Here is a 17,863-nt window from a genome sequence, read left to right as displayed (position 1 = left end):
TAAAAAGTTATAGAAAAGTACAGGGGGATTAATATTTAGAGAAGAGAATCTTTCAATGAGCCTAACTGGGTGATAGGTGAGAGTGAGACACACGACTCCACCATACCCACACTTCACCTTTGACGACCCAACAACTGCGAACAAACCTTCTAGAAACCCACTGCGTAGATGTTTTGGCCAATGACAGGTGGGGCACGCCTGCAATTGCCAAAGCTGGATCGGTCGGTGTCCTTTTAACGTGAACAGAAAAAGGGCTCGCTCACCAACAAAAGAAGGACCCCAGTACCCCACTAAAGAAGAGAAGAATGTGGCGTGAACAGAGAGACCTGACCCTGAGGCAGGTGAGGAGGTCCAGGGAGCAATGGGTTTCGGCGTAGTGCACCTCCTCGACGCGGTGTTCCGCCGCATGTTCCGGTCGGCCGGCCTCCGCCCGGGCTCGGCCACGGTGAACGCCGAAGACGACACGGTCATCCACTACTGGGCCCACCCGTCCCTCCTCCGCCCGCCGCCCTCCGACTCCGACTCCGAGCAGCGGCAGCCGGTGGTGGTGCTGATCCACGGGTTCGGGCCGGACCCGACGTGGCAGTGGGCGGCGCAGGCGGGCCCGCTGTCGCGCCACTTCCGCCTGGTGGTGCCGACGCTGCTCTTCTTCGGGGCGTCCGGCACGCGCGCGCCCGCGCGGTCCGACGCCTCCCAGGCCGCCGCGCTCGCCGCGCTGCTCGCGGGCCCGGGCCAGCAGCACCTCCCGGGCCTCGGCGCCGGCCGCACCGTGCACGTGGTGGGCACCAGCTACGGCGGCCTCGTGGCGTACCACCTCGCCCGGGAGCTGGAGCGGCAAGGCGGCGGCGTTCGCGTCGGCAAGGTGGTGCTGTGCGACTCGGACGCGTGCAAGGGCGCCGAGGACGACCGCGCGCTGGCGGCCAGGAGCGGCGTGGCGGAGGTGGCGGAGCTGCTGGCGCCCGCCGACACCCGGGCGCTGCGCCGCCTCATGGCGGTCTGCGCCCACCGCCCCGTCAAGTACGTCCCCGAGTGCCTCCTCCGCGACATGCTCCGGGTATGCGCACATTCGCCTCGCGACATGCTCCGGCCGGCTTCGATTGTATTCAAACCGTGCGCATTTATGCACATGTATGCAGAGATACTTCGCGGACAAGAGGGAGGAGAAGATGGCGCTCATCAGAGGGATCGCCACCGGAGAAGGCTTCGAGCTTGCTCCGCTGCCTCAGGTACGTACTCACCACTGAACACCACCAGAGCATGCACACCGATCAGGTCGCTACGACTACGGAAATACGGAATGTACTATGAACACGAGCACATCGATGAACTAACTGCAGGAGGTGCTCATCATCTGGGGAGAGTTCGACCAGATCTTCCCGGTGGACAAAGCGCACAAGGTGAAAGAGTAAGTTGTCCCTTCTGCTCGGAGCTGTCCGTTTCTTCACTCACTCACTCAGTCACTTTTGGTTTTCCAATCCAACGCAAGTCAACTGATATCATGGAGTGTATTTGTGTGCGCAGGAAGCTCGGGGAGAAGGCGACGGTGAAGGTGATCCCCAACGCGGGGCACCTGCCGCAGCAGGAGGACAGCAAGCTCTTCAACCGAGTCCTCCTCGACTTCCTGCTGCGCCCTTCCTCCACCGCCGCCTGACCTCCAACGGCAGCGCCCAAGCCAAACAGCTTATAGCTCGCTCGGCTGCCGCCTTTTGTTTCCGGCGTTCTTGTTTGTTTGTAGAGTGGAGAGGAGGCGCTGCCGCCTTTTGTTTTTGTTTTTCTCCATGGCTGGCTTGTTTTGAAATTCAAGAGGGTGGCAATGTGCAGATCCTACCTTGTGTCTAATGATGTAGGTTTGATTTATTACTGTGGCACAGATTTCTCGACGCCGGCCATGTCTACGTACGTCAGCGTTGTTTTCATCGTCCGCGATCGGATTCACAGCGTGCGGTGCGGCGCATTCTCCCTCCGCCGCCCATCTCCCGTCTTTTGCTGGTGTAATGTTATGAGAGATTACGAGGCCATGCCCTGGTGTCCTCTTCTAGTTCAGAAGGCAACGCCCAGCGGCCAACGCCGCAGAACTTGCACGGACAAAAGGCAACTCGTCCACGCCGAACGAGAGCGGTTAAAAGATTGCAAATTTCCAGAGCGCATTCCTTTCTGGTGCTACGTACAAAACAGCCGAATGATCAATGCCATCTGATCGAGACGGGCGTGCAAGTGCAAGCCAAGTCGGGATCAGCCGACCCGTACCTACAGACCAACGGCAACAACCACGTCGACAGTTTCTATACACCATGGACGTTAAAATCCATAGGAACCAAGCAATTGCTCCATCGCCATAATTTGATCAAGTCAAGGGTAATGTTGTCAGAATGTTGTTGTGAATCTTGAATGATTGCTTACTGGTACAATAAACTTCCAGGGGAAAAAATGAACTACTTTCACATGAGCAGAGAGAGCTAATGCAACCTAGAAGAAGTGAAAACTCAAAACTGGAACAGTAAAAGGACGAGTTGGGAACAATGGAATGAAAAGAAAAAAAAAACTGATAGGAAAACGAAAGGGTTGTTACAGCAACTACGGCAGATGGCAGAGAAGGAGCGGACTGGATGCACGAGCGGCATCTCTTCTTTCTGAACCCAGAGGTTCCCACCTTCTTTCTTTCTGCTTTATTCTGTGAGAAAAATCTGGCTGTACTAGGCAAGAGAGGACCTTCGGTCAGCTGTACAGAAGAAGTGACGGTGTCGACAAACCCAGGCTATACTACAGTCGTCGAGGCGCCATTATTCATTGGCAACGGGTTCCCAGGACGAGCTGTCAGGATACTAGAGCCAAGGCATTCCTGAGGGTTAGCGTAGAAATAGTCCTCTTCCTTGGGCTGGCCAGGGATGGCCTTTCTATCCGTAGGTTGCCCCGTGCGGCTCTTGTGCGCCTCCTTCACTGCGCCTGAGAACTCGTCCCAAGATAGAGCGCGTCCTTGGAAAAGGTCCAAGAGCTCAACGAGCTTCTTTCTGTCCAAAGCAATGGTCTTGCGGAAACCCATATACCTGAAACAGATCAGCAATGTGACAATGTTGTTTTATGTTTACAACCGTAGCAGCAGAAGATATGAACTTGTGAAGGCAGAGAGACAGTTCTTTCGCACAAAGGAATTCAAAATCGGCATAAGCTATACTTCCATTGACTGCTAGTAATCTCTACTACTTATTAAGTTAGCAATAGTAGCCTGCCTTTTTTGTGTTCTGCCATTCTGCGATCTTAGCCGTCCATTCTACCGTTCTATAATCTCAGCCGTCCAATCCCGCACAGCAGTTTTCTGCGCGCAGAAAAAAAAAATAAAACCGTGGCTACCTAGGAATCGAACCTTGGATCTACTGAGTAGAATGCCTAGCCTTCCACCCTCTAACCAACATAACTCATGTTGAATTGTATACAACTTTAACTAAAACGTCTTTTGTGTTGAACCCACCGTCCACTCTGTATGCTCACTGAGTCTAGAAAAATATTTATAGCTTGGCCCCTGATCTTTCTAGAATTTGGGGACGCAGTCCAGGAAATAAAGAAAATAGGGAAAAGGAGTTTAGAAATTGATTTTTAGTTTAAAAATAATTGCAGAAACCCGTTTAATTCATGGAAATTTCATATTAAATCTAAATGAGTTAATTCCAATTTCTATAATTCTATAATATTATTTTTATCACATAATACCTCTATTTTGTCATGAAAACAACAATAAAATTGATTTCCTAATTAATCATATATCAAATACATAGAAACTTTGGGAATTCGTAACTTCCCCATTTTAATTCCAAATTGAATCGTTCCAGTTGTGTTAGTCTCGTATGAATACCTCTACTACTTATTAAGTTAGCAATAGTAGCCTGTCTTTTTGTGTTCTGCCATTCTGCGATCTCAGTCGTCCATTCTACCGTTCTACAATCTCAGTCGTCCAATCCCGCACAGCAGTTTTCCGCGCGCAGAAAAAAAATCAAACTGTGGCTGCCTAGGGATCAAACCTTGGATCTATTGAGCAGAATGCCTAGCCTTCCACCCTCTAGCCAACATGACTCATGTTGAATTATGTACAACTTCAACTAAAACGTCGTTTGTGTTTAACCCACTGTTCACTCTGTATGCTCACTGAGTCTAGAAAAACATTTATAGCTTGGCCCCTGATCTTTCTAGAATTTGGGACGCAGTTCAGGAAATAAAGAAAATAGGGAAAATGAGTTTAGAAATTGATTTTTAATTTAAAAATAATTGTAGAAACCCATTTAATTCATGGAAATTTCATATTAAATCTAAATGAGTTCATTCCAATTTCTATAATTCTATAATATTATTTTTATCACATAATACCTCTGTTTTGTCATGAAAACAACAATAAAATTGATTTCCTAATTAATCCTATATCAAATACATAGAAACTTTGGGAATTCGTAACTTCCCCATTTTAATTCCAAATTGAATCGTTCCAGTTGTGTTAGTCTCGTATGAATATTTACTACGCAGTAACAACATTGATTATACCATGTTTCATACTTTTATAATTAGATATTTATTTATCCTATGTTAATTGGGTTAATCTATGTCTATTGGATTAATTTATTTAATATATTAATATAGTATTCTAACTTTGTGGTTATACGATGTTTGACCATTAGTCTTGCAAACACACACTTACCTTTTTGTTTAAGCAAAAGCGTATGGTGGTACGTATCCAATGACTAACGATGTACGAGAGAATTTCTTCCGGTATGTGTGAAACGTGCTCTCCAATAATGAGACCATACAAATCGTGATATATATCAAAGTCTGCATGATACTGATGGTTGCAATATAGTGGTAAAACAGATAGATTATAAATAACAAAATTTATGTATGGCCAGAATCACAAATTGATTATGAAACATTTTCTCATAACGGTATAACACATATTTTGTATATAAGTTATCGTAGTATACTGGTATTATATATTCTCGTTGCAACGCACGGGCATTCAGCTATCATGTATAGAAGTCTGCACGGTACTGTTGGTTGCAATGTAGTGATGAAATAGTTAGATTGAAATAACAAAAATTATGTATGGCTAGGATCACAAATTAATTACGAAACATTTTCACATAACAGTATAACACACATTTATTCATAAGTTATCATGATATTAAATGTTTTCGTTGCAACGCACGGGCACCCACCTATATGTGTTTATTCTACTACTTACTAAGTTAGCAATAGTAGCCTGCCTTTTTGTGTTCTGCCATTCTGCGATCTCAGCCGTCCATTCTACCGTTCTACAATCTCAGCCGTCCAATCCCGCACAGCAGTTTTCCGCGCGCAGAAAAAAATCAAACCGTGGCTGCCTAGGGATCGAACCTTGGATCTATTGAGCAAAATGCCTAGCCTTCCACCCTCTAGCCAACATGACTAATGTTGAATTGTGTACAACTTCAACTAAAACGTCTTTTGTGTTTAACCCACCGTCCACTCTGTATGCTCACTGAGTCTAGAAAAACATTTATAGCTTGGCCCCTAATCTTTCTAGAATTTGGGACGCAGTCCAGGAAATAAAGAAAATAGGGAAAATGAGTTTAGAAATTGATTTTTAATTTAAAAATAATTGTAGAAACCCATTTAATTCATGGAAATTTCATATTAAATCTAAATGAGTTCATTCCAATTTCTATAATTCTATAATATTATTTTTATCACATAATACCTCTGTTTTGTCATGAAAACAACAATAAAATTGATTTCCTAATTAATCCTATATCAAATACATAGAAACTTTGGGAATTCGTAACTTCCCCATTTTAATTCCAAATTGAATCGTTCCAATTGTGTTAGTCTCGTATGAATATTTACTACGCAGTAACAACATTGATTATACCATGTTTCATACTTTTATAATTAGATATTTATTTATCCTATGTTAATTGAGTTAATCTATGTCTATTGGATTAATTTATTTAATATATTAATATAGTATTCTAACTTTGTGGTTATACGATGTTTGACCATTAGTCTTGCAAACACACACTTACCTTTTTGTTTAAGCAAAAGCGTATGGTGGTACGTGTCCAATGACTAACGATGTACGAGAGAATTTCTTCCGGTATGTGTGAAACGTGCTCTCTAATAATGAGACCATACAAATCGTGATATATATCAAAGTCTGCATGATACTGATGGTTGCAATATAATGGTAAAACAGATAGATTATAAATAACAAAATTTATGTATGGCCAGAATCACAAATTGATTATGAAACATTTTCTCATAACGGTATAACACATATTTTGTATATAAGTTATCGTAGTATACTGATATTATATATTCTCGTTGCAACGCACGGGCATTCGGCTATCATGTATAGAAGTCTGCACGATACTGTTGGTTGCAATGTAGTGATAAAATAGTTAGATTGAAATAACAAAATTTATGTATGGCTAGGATCACAAATTAATTATGAAACATTTTCACATAACAGTATAACACACATTTGTTCATAAGTTATCATGATATTAAATGTTTCCGTTGCAACGCACGGGCACCTACCTATATGTGTTTATGTCTACATCTATGACAGGAAACACATCTACTACATCTCTCTCTAAGCTCACTTACTACCATTGCACAATGCGTAGTAGTAGATAAGTATCACCGATATTCTTGAATTATATTTTTGGATGAAGGTAATATTATTTAAAGAAGAGCTTTGCATGCTATTTCTTTTGTTTGAATAATGCATTATACTTAAATTCCCTTTTTTGCATGTGTGAAATTTTTTCTTCGTAATATTTTTTTTCCATGGATCAGACTTGTGAGTCATTTTCATAAACCAACGCCAAACATGAATCCATGTTTCCTACTTCAAACCCCGAACAAACTCCATGAGCAGGAGGCATTCGCGTGGTCGTCGCTCATCGATGACGAGAAGAAGCTTGGCGACTGTCAGTTCTACCTCTAAAAGCAGTCTTACGTGGTCGCATGCGCCGCTGTGTACGACAAGCTCCCGCGAAGCCGCCGCTTGGACGCGGTCCAGAGCAGCTGCACCGCGCTGTCCATCGTTAAGCAGGGGCCTCATGGTTGTCGCCAACGTCGACGACTCTCGGGTCGTTCTGGACACCGCATCCGACGACGACGCCATCACGCCGTCCAGCTCATCGTCCACCTGAAGCCCAACCTGCCACGTAAGTCGCTACTGGCTGGACATGAATTCTTGTGCGCTGGGACGATGGACGTTGCTGACGTTGTGTGAGTGTCCTCGAACATGATGTATGTAGTGGAATAGCGCATTCGGTGGTGCAACGGCCAGGGGTACTACCTCGCTGATGAGCCCTGGGTGCACTTCGTTTGGCAGCCCAACCAAGAGTCATCGGTACTCGTCATGTCGCGTGCGTTCGACGACTACTATATCGAGGATTGTGGCGTCATCTTGGTGCCGGAGGTGACACAGAGGAGGATCGACAACAGTGACCAGTTCGTCATCCTCGCCACCGTCAGGGTAGCTTTTGTGCCGGCCTGCCTTTAATTCTCTTCGCAAACACATACACACTTACCTTTTTGTTTAAGCAAGAGCATATGGTGGTGCGTGTCTGATGACTAACGATGTATGAAGGAATTTTTCCGGCATGTGTGGAACGTGCTCGTGCTCTCCAATGATGAGACCATACAAATCGTGGCATATATCGAAGTCTGCATGATACTGATGGTTGCAATGTAGTGGTGAAATAACTAGATTAAAATAACAAAATTTATGTATGGCTAGGATCACAAATTGATTATGAAACATTTTCTCATAACAATATAACACAGATTTTGTATATAAGCTATCGTAGTATACTGTTATTATATATTCCCGTTGCAACGCACGGTCATCCAGCTAGTGATTATTAATGTTCCGAACGGAATCCAGAGATGCGGACCTGCGGTGACCTTCAACAACCCTTGCCATATTTCCGTCATAGCTGGGAATGAAAATATCGCTCGCTAGAGAGACCATGTAATCCAGCGCTGCCATCTGGGTCGAATGGTTCTGGAACGGCCGCAGTTCATCAGGAGATAGAATCTTCTCCTTCCTTACCTGATATAGAATAGAGCTGAGCAAGTAAGCATCCGAGTAAACGGTCTCCAGAATTATTTAGATGATAGAAATGTGCTCACTAGTTTAGGGTACGCAGCCTTGAGCACTGCCAAGCGCCTTTCGCCGCCATAGATCTCACCAGAAGCAATGTAGATCAGCGTGTCCTTTGTGAACCCTAGAGCTTTAAGCACTAGAGTAATCTCCTCTGGCGTGAGGGGGCAAAGTCCCTGAAGCCTCTTCGCTTCAGAACCAATCTCTTTTTCTTTCCACCATGGATAAGCATATCTATAGCACAAACATGATCAGTTTATACCCAGCGAAGCGTCGAAGTAGCGCAAAGAGTTGAGTAGTGTGTAACGGTGAAAGACACAGACCTCATTCTAGTGAGCTCCTCAGCTTCTTCAGTAGAGCAGCCATGCGTGCAGCCTGAAAAGGAGAGCATGTCCATCTCATAGCGCAGGTGAAGCACAACGAATTGCCCGCTTCTCTGGAGAGTGGAGATAAGCTGTCTGCCAAGGGCCTCAATCTGTGGGGTGAATCTCAAAGCATCGAAGTTTACACGGCAACGCAGCATCTGGAGCTGAACTGGAAGGCCGTTGTTTGCAAGGCGGGCGTCTGATTTATCGAAATGGATTACTTTGTGCTTCCTTGCAAGAGGTAGTATCTACAAAATATGTGCTTTCAGACCACTTGACATCACTCTGTCGATGTGCTGCTAAATGCAGCCTGCGCTTTGTGGTACGAAAGATCAAAGGTTACCCGCTTTAGGTAGTATGTTTCATTCGACCAGCTGACAGGAGACATGGAGTACAGTCTCTTCTTAGTTCTTATTAACTGGAGTTTCAAAGGCAGCTCTTTAACTATCATCAGCTCATCTCTCAAGGAATTAATGAAGTGGTCCACGTCAAAAATATCTCCAAAATCACTGCAAGAATCAAAACAAACGAACTAATACGCAAGGAGCAGAAAACAAAAGAACTAATACCCAGAGGTTTCCTGAAGGAAAAGGTAACCGGCCCATTGGACACGTGAAACATTGAGCTCGTGAGGAGTCATACCTTGGGTCAGCCCAAAACGACCTTTTGTCCAATTCAGGGACCACAAGCGTTAGATTTAGATGGCGTGCTATAGTAACCATATCGCATATCTGCAGCACACCATTTCTTACAAACTTGAGACAGAATGAGGAAGGAACAGCGGCACTGGTTAGCAGAAATGAAACCAGGTGACAAACCAGCAAGAAGCTGAGGTACGAACCCCGGCTCGCATTTGGTTGAGGCCACCATTGCAAGTCACTCGTAGATAGCCGTTGCTCTTGTAAATTCCTGTAGGGGGGGTATCAGGGAAACCCAATCAGCTCTAGCGCCGACAGGAACAGGAACAAGGACGGCTGAGACAACAAGATACGCTAACTGGCATCGATCCTGATCACCACGTGTCTGAAGGAACTGAACAACGCTCGGCCTTCAGCATACAGAACGAAGGAGTCCCCCCTGATCACTAGTACTAAATGCTATGAACAACAGTGGTTCTACTAAGCATCGGAATGAGCTCTAGATGTGTTTGGATGGAAGGACGAGGAAGGACGAAGAGGGATGAGATGGAATCATTTTAACTTGACCCGCGTTTGGTTTAGAGATCCAGACTCAGGATCAAGGAATATTGTTCAAAAATGGTGGATGAGGTCATCCCTCAAAAAATAAGGGACGGGTCAGCCCAGACTTGATCCCGTCCCATCCCTCGTTGACACCGAACCAAACGCTACCTAAATGTAGCGTATGGAAGATAGGGATGAAGGCCTGAAGCCACATTTTTTTTGCCAAGCTCACAACAACGTCCCCTTTTTGACCTACTATGTATATCACTTGCCAAATCGGGGAGGGGGGCGAGCTTCCCCCCTAGATCGCCGCTACGAAGGAAGGCGAGGCCACTCACTCTTGGGCACGAGCGCCGGCGGCGACAGCCTCGCGGCGGCGCTGTCCTCGCCGGCGAGAGCGGCGAGCCCGGCCGCGGCGCCGCCGCCGCCTTTCCCGCCGCAGTCGGCGACGACCCGCGGGCGGAACAGCCCGGCGATGGAGGCGACCTGCACGACCGCGGTCCACACGACGGCGCTGGCCACCGCCCGCATGGCCCACCGCCACGCCCGCTTCCGCCGCACACCGCCGACGGCCACCATCCCTGGCGGCCGCGGCCTCCACCTACCTACCACCCAATCAGTACCGCCTCCCTGGCTGCTACTGCTGCCGCTGCTGCTACCTACCAGCAGGAGGATGAGGAACACGACGAGTGGGAGGGGGAGACGATGGAAAGGGGAGGGAGAGCGGCCGAGCAGAGACAGTGGGAAGGGTCGGTCGGGGGAGGGGTGTTTATGCGAAGGGAGGCCGGAGGTGGCTGCGTGCGTCGGCACGCACGGGCACGGCGCTGGGCATTTGGCTCATGCACTCCGCCTCATGGACATGGTGGGTGCCTGGGTGGTAAGTCGAAAGTCGTAAACAACGCCCTCAACACACGGCGATTAATAATCAGCTAAATTTATCAGAAACGCCCTCAAACACGCCCTCAGAAGCTTCGGAAACTCTGCACATGTCGAATTATACAGCAGTACATGTCAACGACTGTACTGAAGAAGAGAAGCAAGACAAAGGCGCCGGAGACGTGGGCCAAGAGGTGCATCAGGAAGACCACACGTCTGGGCCGAGCAGAGAACAACCCAGGAGAAGTCATCGAGTACCGCGGCCCAACAAACGTTTCACAGGTGATGAATGATGTATATGAGAGAGGGCCCATGGGGCAGTGAGAAAGGCAACCTATAAATAACCCTGGCGATTGTGCGGTGAGGAGGGCAGACTATAGACGAACTCTGAAACCGGCTGCGTCCGGAGACTGGCTGTGCGCCGTCGTGTAAAGAACTCATAGCTACCTACAATACTGAGGGCTTCGAGAGAGGCGACGGGTGCCGGGAGCGGTGCCCAACTCACCCCCAAATTGGTGGTCTTACAGTACATAGCTTGTCCCGTAATCCTCCCGTCGATCTTCTAGGATGTGATGCGAGGTTACATTTGCAAGTCACTGTCCCAGTCAGTTCCTTCAGATACGTTTAGTTGCAATGATAGAACAGGACAGAGTGGGACAATCACTCAAATAAAATTGTTTGGTTTAGAGTCAGAAAGTTAGAATAGAACTATCTCAGTGTTTTCCAATTATCTCTCAAAATTAGAGGGACGTCACTGTCGTATCTATCCAGGACCAATCCAGGACCAATCGCACCCTTAACCGTAGCTTATGGTACTTGCTCTGCTATCCTGAAAACTATGACAAAACGTTTGCCCGTGGACCGTGCGTGCCGGCGAGCTCGGGCGTCCGTGGACGCAACCGCTGGAGGTGGACGAAGTGCTTTTCCCACCCTTTCCCAAATCTCGTTGAAAAATAAGTAAATAAGAAAGCCCGCGAAGACAATCTTAAAGGATCATTATTGCTAACAGGAACAAAAAAAAAGAGTAAGCATATAAGAAGGCCCTTCATGCAATCAGCAACGCAATCGCACAACATGCAGAAAGAACATTGAGGTAGTGCGTAACAGTCATCAGCATCAACAAGCCACCGGCAAGAACAGGTCTGAGATTCGCTACACGGCCTTGCAGGCACCACAAAGCCACACGGTCAAATATCACGTTACTGAATCTTTTATGTCATGTTCTGTACCAGCAATGGGTGTGTGTTCTCGTTTGAAGATAGAAGAGGGAACGGCAAAGAAATGCCTGCAATTTGGACGGGGCGCCGATCCGAACGTTGGAATCCTGTAGGCTTCGATCCAACAGCCAGCTCTCCTTATTCCGGCTGCCTATAACTTCGCCGGCGAGAAGGCGATATGTACAGTGGACCTTCGACATTTACATGGTGGGATGGATGATCCTTGTGCTGCAGGTCAAGCGGCTGCAGTCCTGAAAGGTGGGCTGTCGGACTTGAGAAACCGGAAATGTTCCCTCTGCAACATCTGCCCTCCATTCGCTTGGTCAAAGCTGCACCTGTAGAAGCTGGAGAGGGGAACGTGGTTATATATTGAAACAAGCCATGCTTGGAAGTTGGTGGGGCAATCGCTAGATAGGAACAGAATCGTCTAAATCAACCCTACAAATAACTGAATAGAAACTATTCCAAAAATAAATCTTCAAAATCAAACTGTTCTACACTTCTAGGCATGACACAAACTGTTGTTGTTTCCACTGGCTGATGTATTTTTCATACCTATAAATAACAGGCTACTGATGTGGCGTTCTGAAATGAAACTACCACATGACTCAATAAGGACACCTGGTCAATGGACATCGCCACATCGGTGGTCCAAAGGATAGATGAATAGCAAGGGCTCCAGTATGACTCCAGTGGCTCAAACAGGACATGATAATGAGGATGACAAGGCCAATAATGTCTTGATCCAAAACAGAGAAGGTACCACAATTTATATTCCATTCATGGTTCATCTTGCAAGGTACCACAAAACAGAGAAGGTGGGAAAAAGATTTGCTCAAACCAGCACTGAAGTCTACATATTCCATTTTTTTCCTAAAATCTTGAAATTTATTATAAAATTTAATTCACTAAGGTAAGTACCTGCCATCCAGGCCAACCATCATCACAGTATTCTGGGCACCAAAGGCTACTATGTAACGAGTGACTTCTGGTAAATGGAACTGAGCAAATGACCACTCTGAACTGAAATACTTCGGCAGGATCCCTGGAGAAAAAAAAACAGCAGAAAATTAACTTGCACTCCTTGAGAAAACCGGCCCAATACTCTCTCATAAAGATTATAAAATGAGATGGAAGGATTTTGCCAACATGTAAATAATTATCTAGGTTATATATGAGTTTAGCTGCTAGAAAGTAGCTTGTAGCTTGTTTAATTTCTTTTTACGTCAATAGCAGAATAGGTGCTTGCATGATTTATGTTTTGTGCAAATCCTAAATACTAGCACATGACCCAGTTAATTCCTTAGTGCTTGTACACTTCCAGGATATAGAAAAAATTACAGCCAGTGATCTCCTGTTAGCTAACTTGGGAGTTCAGAATGGTTCTTTTATTGTGAAAATACTGGATGAGTGGATGACCTCAAGCAATATGGTAGCAAACAAACTTTATGTTTCAATAATTGAGAAAGCGGGCAAGAGGTAGTATGCTCCCATGAGTGCATGCCCGCCAGTTCCATAATGACATGACTAAACAATATCGAAGGGAAATGTTGAGATAATTGTAATGATACCACAAACAATCAGCATATGTATTCCACAGAACTGACCCCAATACCAGGAACAAAAAAAATGCATCTAGTCAGGTACGCAGGTCAGAAGTTTAAAAGATCATAAGAATGCATGGCGTCAATTGGCATTGAAACCAAAATAGGTCATCTAAGATCCTTGTGACTGGAAATGAAGAAAACAGCCATCAATTAGGTTCAAACTAACTTACAGATTGACAATTCCACAGGTATTGCAATGATATAAGCATCATCTAATTTACTTCACAAAAATAGTAAGTATAATGGCACAACTTCCAGTACTGAGGTGCAGAACAGATCAAACAAGAATGGCAGAAAACCAGAGTAACATGTGTACCTCTCATAAAAGACAGTGATGAACTAGCATTGGATCCAGTGTTCGCCTGAATAAGAGGATCAATAGAACTGGAAGAGTTCTGGTGATCCATCCGTGGACCTTCAAGAGCGCGTTGCTCATTGCTTGAATCCACTCCAGCAACTCTGACTCTCAGGGAGAAAATATGAACAGTCCCTTTGTCGCTGGACACTGCCAACCACTGCACATTGGGCGACAATGCAATGCTGTATATTTCTGCTTTGTCAAGCCCTCTGCGTACCTGCATGTCATTTAAATTTTAGATCATTATGCACTCATCCTAATCATTTATGAATGATTTGATTATATTGTAAGCAAAGAGGCAACAGAAAGAAGACGACCATGCTTTTTATTCACAAAGGAGAATGTCATGTAACAAAAGAAAAGGATCGCCAAAGATACAATTCTAGAGAGCAATAGAAATTATGCTCACCTCTTGTAGACGAGTGCCATCCATTGTGTTGAATATTCTAATCAAAGTGCCCTTCGTGCTCGCTGTTGCCAGCAGGAGACCATCCATTGTCAGTGACATGCAAGAGATGTGTGAATCGTGAGCTGGGATTGTCTTCACCATCTGCAGCCCGAAATGCTCCACGCGAACATGCCCCTGGTGCAACCCAGGGCAGGCCAACACTGAAGTATTGGAATGATGAGAGAGGCAGCAAAGTCCATTGGGATTTGACAGGGTGTCAATCTGGTAGAGCAGCTTCAGATCGGTGAAGTTGTAGACAAATATCTTGCGCTCGAGGACAATCACGATGTAGTCCTTTGCTAATTTTACAGCTCGGACATCAGAGCGAAAGGCGAACTCCCCAATGCAACGGCTCAGGAGATCGTCCCAGATAATCACCTTGTTCGGCGGGTACAGCACATTGGAGCCACCACCTACAAGAGCAAGGACGTTGCAACGGAACAGCATCTCGACAATCGCGAACCCGCCGCTCTTGAGATCCCTCCTGAAAGTCTCCTTGAAAGGCTCGCAATTAAAGATCCTGAATCCGTTACTGGTACCGGCAGCAAAGCATCCACAATCCTGATTCCAAGCAACCGACAACAGCCTGACCTCCTGGTCATCACCGCGGCCTGCTTCGGGCTGAGCCATAGGTGCTGGCGGCTGCCACGCACCGGGTGAGTCCAACGTCCCAAGCTTGCCTGGGGGATGAAGACCCCGCGATGTGGAGACGTGGGAGCTCATTGGGCGTCACCGCGTCAGTGAACCCAAGTCAATCGCCTTCGAACCACAAAGATTCAGCTGTCACAAAAGGAGCACAAGCGGTAGCCACTCGCCACGGACGAAATCCAGGGTATCCTACAGCAAGTAGAAAGCATCAATAGCAGCCAAAGGAAAGAAAACCTCGAATGAATTGTAATCTGCTAAACAAGCAAAGAAGCGTCAGGTTGTAAATCGCCGAAGCGCATAGCTGGTATAAATGTTTTAGCGCTCGATGTGTCAGTGGCGCAAGAAAAGACATAATGCATAGCTGAAGGTTTGTAGGCAAAGGCGTAATGCTGCCCACGGCCCACGGGGTTCAGGATGATGCCCCCAAAAGAAGTTGGAAACGACAAGCTAACGCTATAGCTATGCCACCGCACGGCAAACGAAAGTTCAAGAGAAACCCGGGGGTGGGGGGGGGGGGGGGGGGGGGGGGGGGATGGGATTTCGAACGGACGGAGGGCACATCTATCGGGGGAAGCTCCCTTCCTCGCCAGCAAAACGAAAATCCTATCCCGGTCCGGAGGGATCCCCGATCCCCAGTCCGTACACAGCCGGGGATAGAGGGAGGGACGAGGAGCCCTACGCACGCGACAGGGAACTGGAGCGCAGCCGCGGCGGATCTGGGCGGAGCCGGGTAATCGACCGCTACCGCGAGGAGCGCGATTCGCGATTGCCCCCCAAGAACGGGAGAATGAGACGCGAGTGTTACCTCTTGCGCCGCGACGCGGGAGGCCGGCGGGAACGGTTGCAGGCGAGGCCGAGGGGAGGCGACCACGCGTGCGCGGCCGTGGGCGCCACGGGAGTGGCGCAAGCGAAGGCCGGGCGCCCGGACCCGGAAGGGCAGAGAGGGGGGCTCGGGAAGCGCTCCCTCCGCCGGATGCGTGACAGCGTGAGCATGTTTGAAGGGCCCACGATTTATAAGAACTTGTGGTTTCTATCCCGGTTTCTAGAAACAGGTAAGGAAAAACTGGTTGTATATGTCCGGAATCTAGTTTATTGAAAACTAGTTAACTGGCGCGCACGCCAGCTTGCGCGTGTAATTACTTGTTTTGTTTTTAGATTTCGGATCCATGATCTAAGGATTGAGAATATAAGCATGGCGACTTGGTACTTAGCAAAATAGTAATTTAATCGGACGTAGAGGTGATAATGAATCATGATTCAAATATTTCTTCACGATTCGTTTGAGATCTCAATTAATTTTAGTTATAAATGAATAGAAATAGAGCTCGATCCAAAGACAATCTGATCCTTAAATTTTATAGTGTAAAATTTAGAACTCATTATCACAACTTATCAAATGGAATCATGTCCACTACCACTAAACTTTGCAACCAGCCTACAATTAGGTTCTCTCTCTAGCAGATAATGTAAAATATGGGACGTGAAATTGTAGATGACATTGTTTACAGAGTAGAGTTTAAACTAGTGAATATGACAGTAAATCTGCTAGAGATAGTCTAAGACTACAAATCATCATTCATTGATCAAAGATCAAGCAAAGCAATAAAAAGGAGTATTGGAAGAATAAAAATTATAGTGAATAAAAAAATGCAGCAAAGCATGCCTCCTTGGACATCGAGATTAGCATGGAAGAATGGCTCGCGTTGGTGCAGAATAGTTAGTACATGTTGTTATGCTTGTTGATCCATTGATTGTAATTTGAAAGAATAATGTACATGTAATTACAATACATTAAAACGGAAGTATGCACAAAGGAGTTTGTATGATGGTAGATGTCTTACGAAATCACATGGAAAAGTGAGCGATAAAAAAATTGGGAAAGGCTTGCTACGCCTGCGGAGCCGCTGATGACCTGATGTGTAGGGCGGTGGGAATCTTCCGATAAAATGTTCACAACTGTTGAAATCATACCTGATGGCGCAAATTAAAAGGAAGACGTGGACATCGTAGTCTTTAGCTTTTGCTACCCCGTTTACTCAGTAGTAATAGGAATTTTTTATTTTTAAACTAAATGGGATACAGATTACAGCATTGGATCTTATTTTATTGTTTACAGTACGGTAACTGTATCTGTCATTTATTTACTATATATAAAGCGTTTACTATATATAAAGCGCGACGTAAACGCTCGACCGCGTTCGTCCACGTCGGCGAAAAAAAGTTGCACCGTTCGATCGCTGTTCAGCGGCTACGTCTCTTCGCATGTGCGTAGGCTGCCGTCCACCCTCGCTTTTCCTGGAAGTTTCACGCTACGCGATAAAAAAAGAGAAGAGAGATCGAGAAGGAGAGCGCCGGCATTGCTCTCACCGCCGCCACTGCTCCCTACAATGTTGCTGCTGCAGCCTCACGATGGCGCCTCCTGCACCTGGCCTCGCTCGCACCAAAGGCGAAGCCGACGGCTCCGCCGCTGCTCCAGCCACAAACGTCGCCGGTGGTCAAGCCCTCCCCTTCGCCACTGCTCACCACGATGTCGCTGCTCCAACCTTGCAACGGCGCCCCCTGCCCTTGTCCCCACCCGCGGCCCCGCTGCTGCTCTAGCTCTACTGCCCTGTCAAACACAGCCAACGCCCCTCTACCGACCCCGCGAACATAGGCGCTGGAGGCTTCACACCATGCTTCACCAGAGCACAAAACTCCCTCGTCAGTCCAGGGCAGCGACTCTACCAAACGATGGATCTGCCAATGATCAGCCGAATCGCTGGATTATCGTTGAATTGTTGAGTCTGATTCGGTGCACATTATCTCCGGCTACGTCCTAGAGGTTTGTAGTGGCTATTTCTGGGTCGATGGATGGGTCGGCTTTGGACTTTTTTATGTTAATGGCTTTGCATTTTTTGTTGCCATCGCTTGGGGAGATAATCTTTGGGGAGGGTTTTATGTCTAGATTACCCACAATATAAAATTCAATCCATCAGACGAGTCGATTGATATTGATACAGTATGATACAAGGATGTTTAGAAGATTCTTA

The 17,863-nt window shown here is 46.5% G+C and overlaps 3 protein-coding genes across 5 annotated transcripts; 1 reads left to right on the top strand and 2 right to left on the bottom strand.

Moving 5' to 3' along the window:
• Window positions 1-317: 317 nt before the first annotated feature.
• LOC100285935 (uncharacterized) lies at window positions 318-1,827 on the top strand. The gene is made up of 4 exons (NM_001366736.1): window positions 318-1,054; window positions 1,137-1,226; window positions 1,338-1,405; window positions 1,522-1,827. Exons 1-4 carry the CDS (start codon window positions 362-364, stop codon window positions 1,649-1,651), a joined length of 981 nt encoding a protein of 326 aa, NP_001353665.1. The 5' UTR covers window positions 318-361; the 3' UTR covers window positions 1,652-1,827.
• A 5,989-nt stretch (window positions 1,828-7,816) lies between these two features.
• On the bottom strand, window positions 7,817-10,990 carry LOC103634857 (rhamnogalacturonan I rhamnosyltransferase 1). The gene is made up of 7 exons (XM_020542522.1): window positions 10,019-10,990; window positions 9,341-9,408; window positions 9,142-9,230; window positions 8,843-9,008; window positions 8,458-8,747; window positions 8,164-8,368; window positions 7,817-8,083 (listed from the first exon to the last, which is right to left on the bottom strand). Exons 1-7 carry the CDS (start codon window positions 10,257-10,259, stop codon window positions 7,883-7,885), a joined length of 1,260 nt encoding a protein of 419 aa, XP_020398111.1. The 5' UTR covers window positions 10,260-10,990; the 3' UTR covers window positions 7,817-7,882.
• Window positions 10,991-11,581: 591 nt separating this feature from the next.
• LOC100501577 (Autophagy-related protein 18c) lies at window positions 11,582-15,799 on the bottom strand. Of its 3 annotated transcripts, none has more exons than XM_008657147.2 (5): window positions 15,385-15,646; window positions 14,148-15,023; window positions 13,697-13,955; window positions 12,695-12,818; window positions 11,582-12,117 (listed from the first exon to the last, which is right to left on the bottom strand). In XM_008657147.2, the coding sequence occupies exons 2-5, from the start codon at window positions 14,907-14,909 to the stop codon at window positions 12,009-12,011; spliced, it is 1,254 nt and encodes a 417-aa protein (XP_008655369.1). In that variant the 5' UTR covers window positions 14,910-15,023; window positions 15,385-15,646; the 3' UTR covers window positions 11,582-12,008. The 3 variants fall into 3 exon arrangements, with proteins under 3 accessions (XP_008655369.1, XP_008655370.1, NP_001183197.1); XM_008657148.3 differs by having other exon boundaries at window positions 15,518-15,646; NM_001196268.1 differs by having other exon boundaries at window positions 11,652-12,117; window positions 15,640-15,799.
• Window positions 15,800-17,863: the final 2,064 nt, after the last annotated feature.

Source organism: Zea mays, chromosome 8 (genome assembly GCF_902167145.1).
Source record: "Zea mays cultivar B73 chromosome 8, Zm-B73-REFERENCE-NAM-5.0, whole genome shotgun sequence".
Lineage (NCBI taxonomy): Eukaryota > Viridiplantae > Streptophyta > Magnoliopsida > Poales > Poaceae > Zea > Zea mays.
The sequence above is the reverse complement of the archived record's forward strand: the minus strand, read 5'-3'. Positions and strand labels throughout refer to the sequence as shown.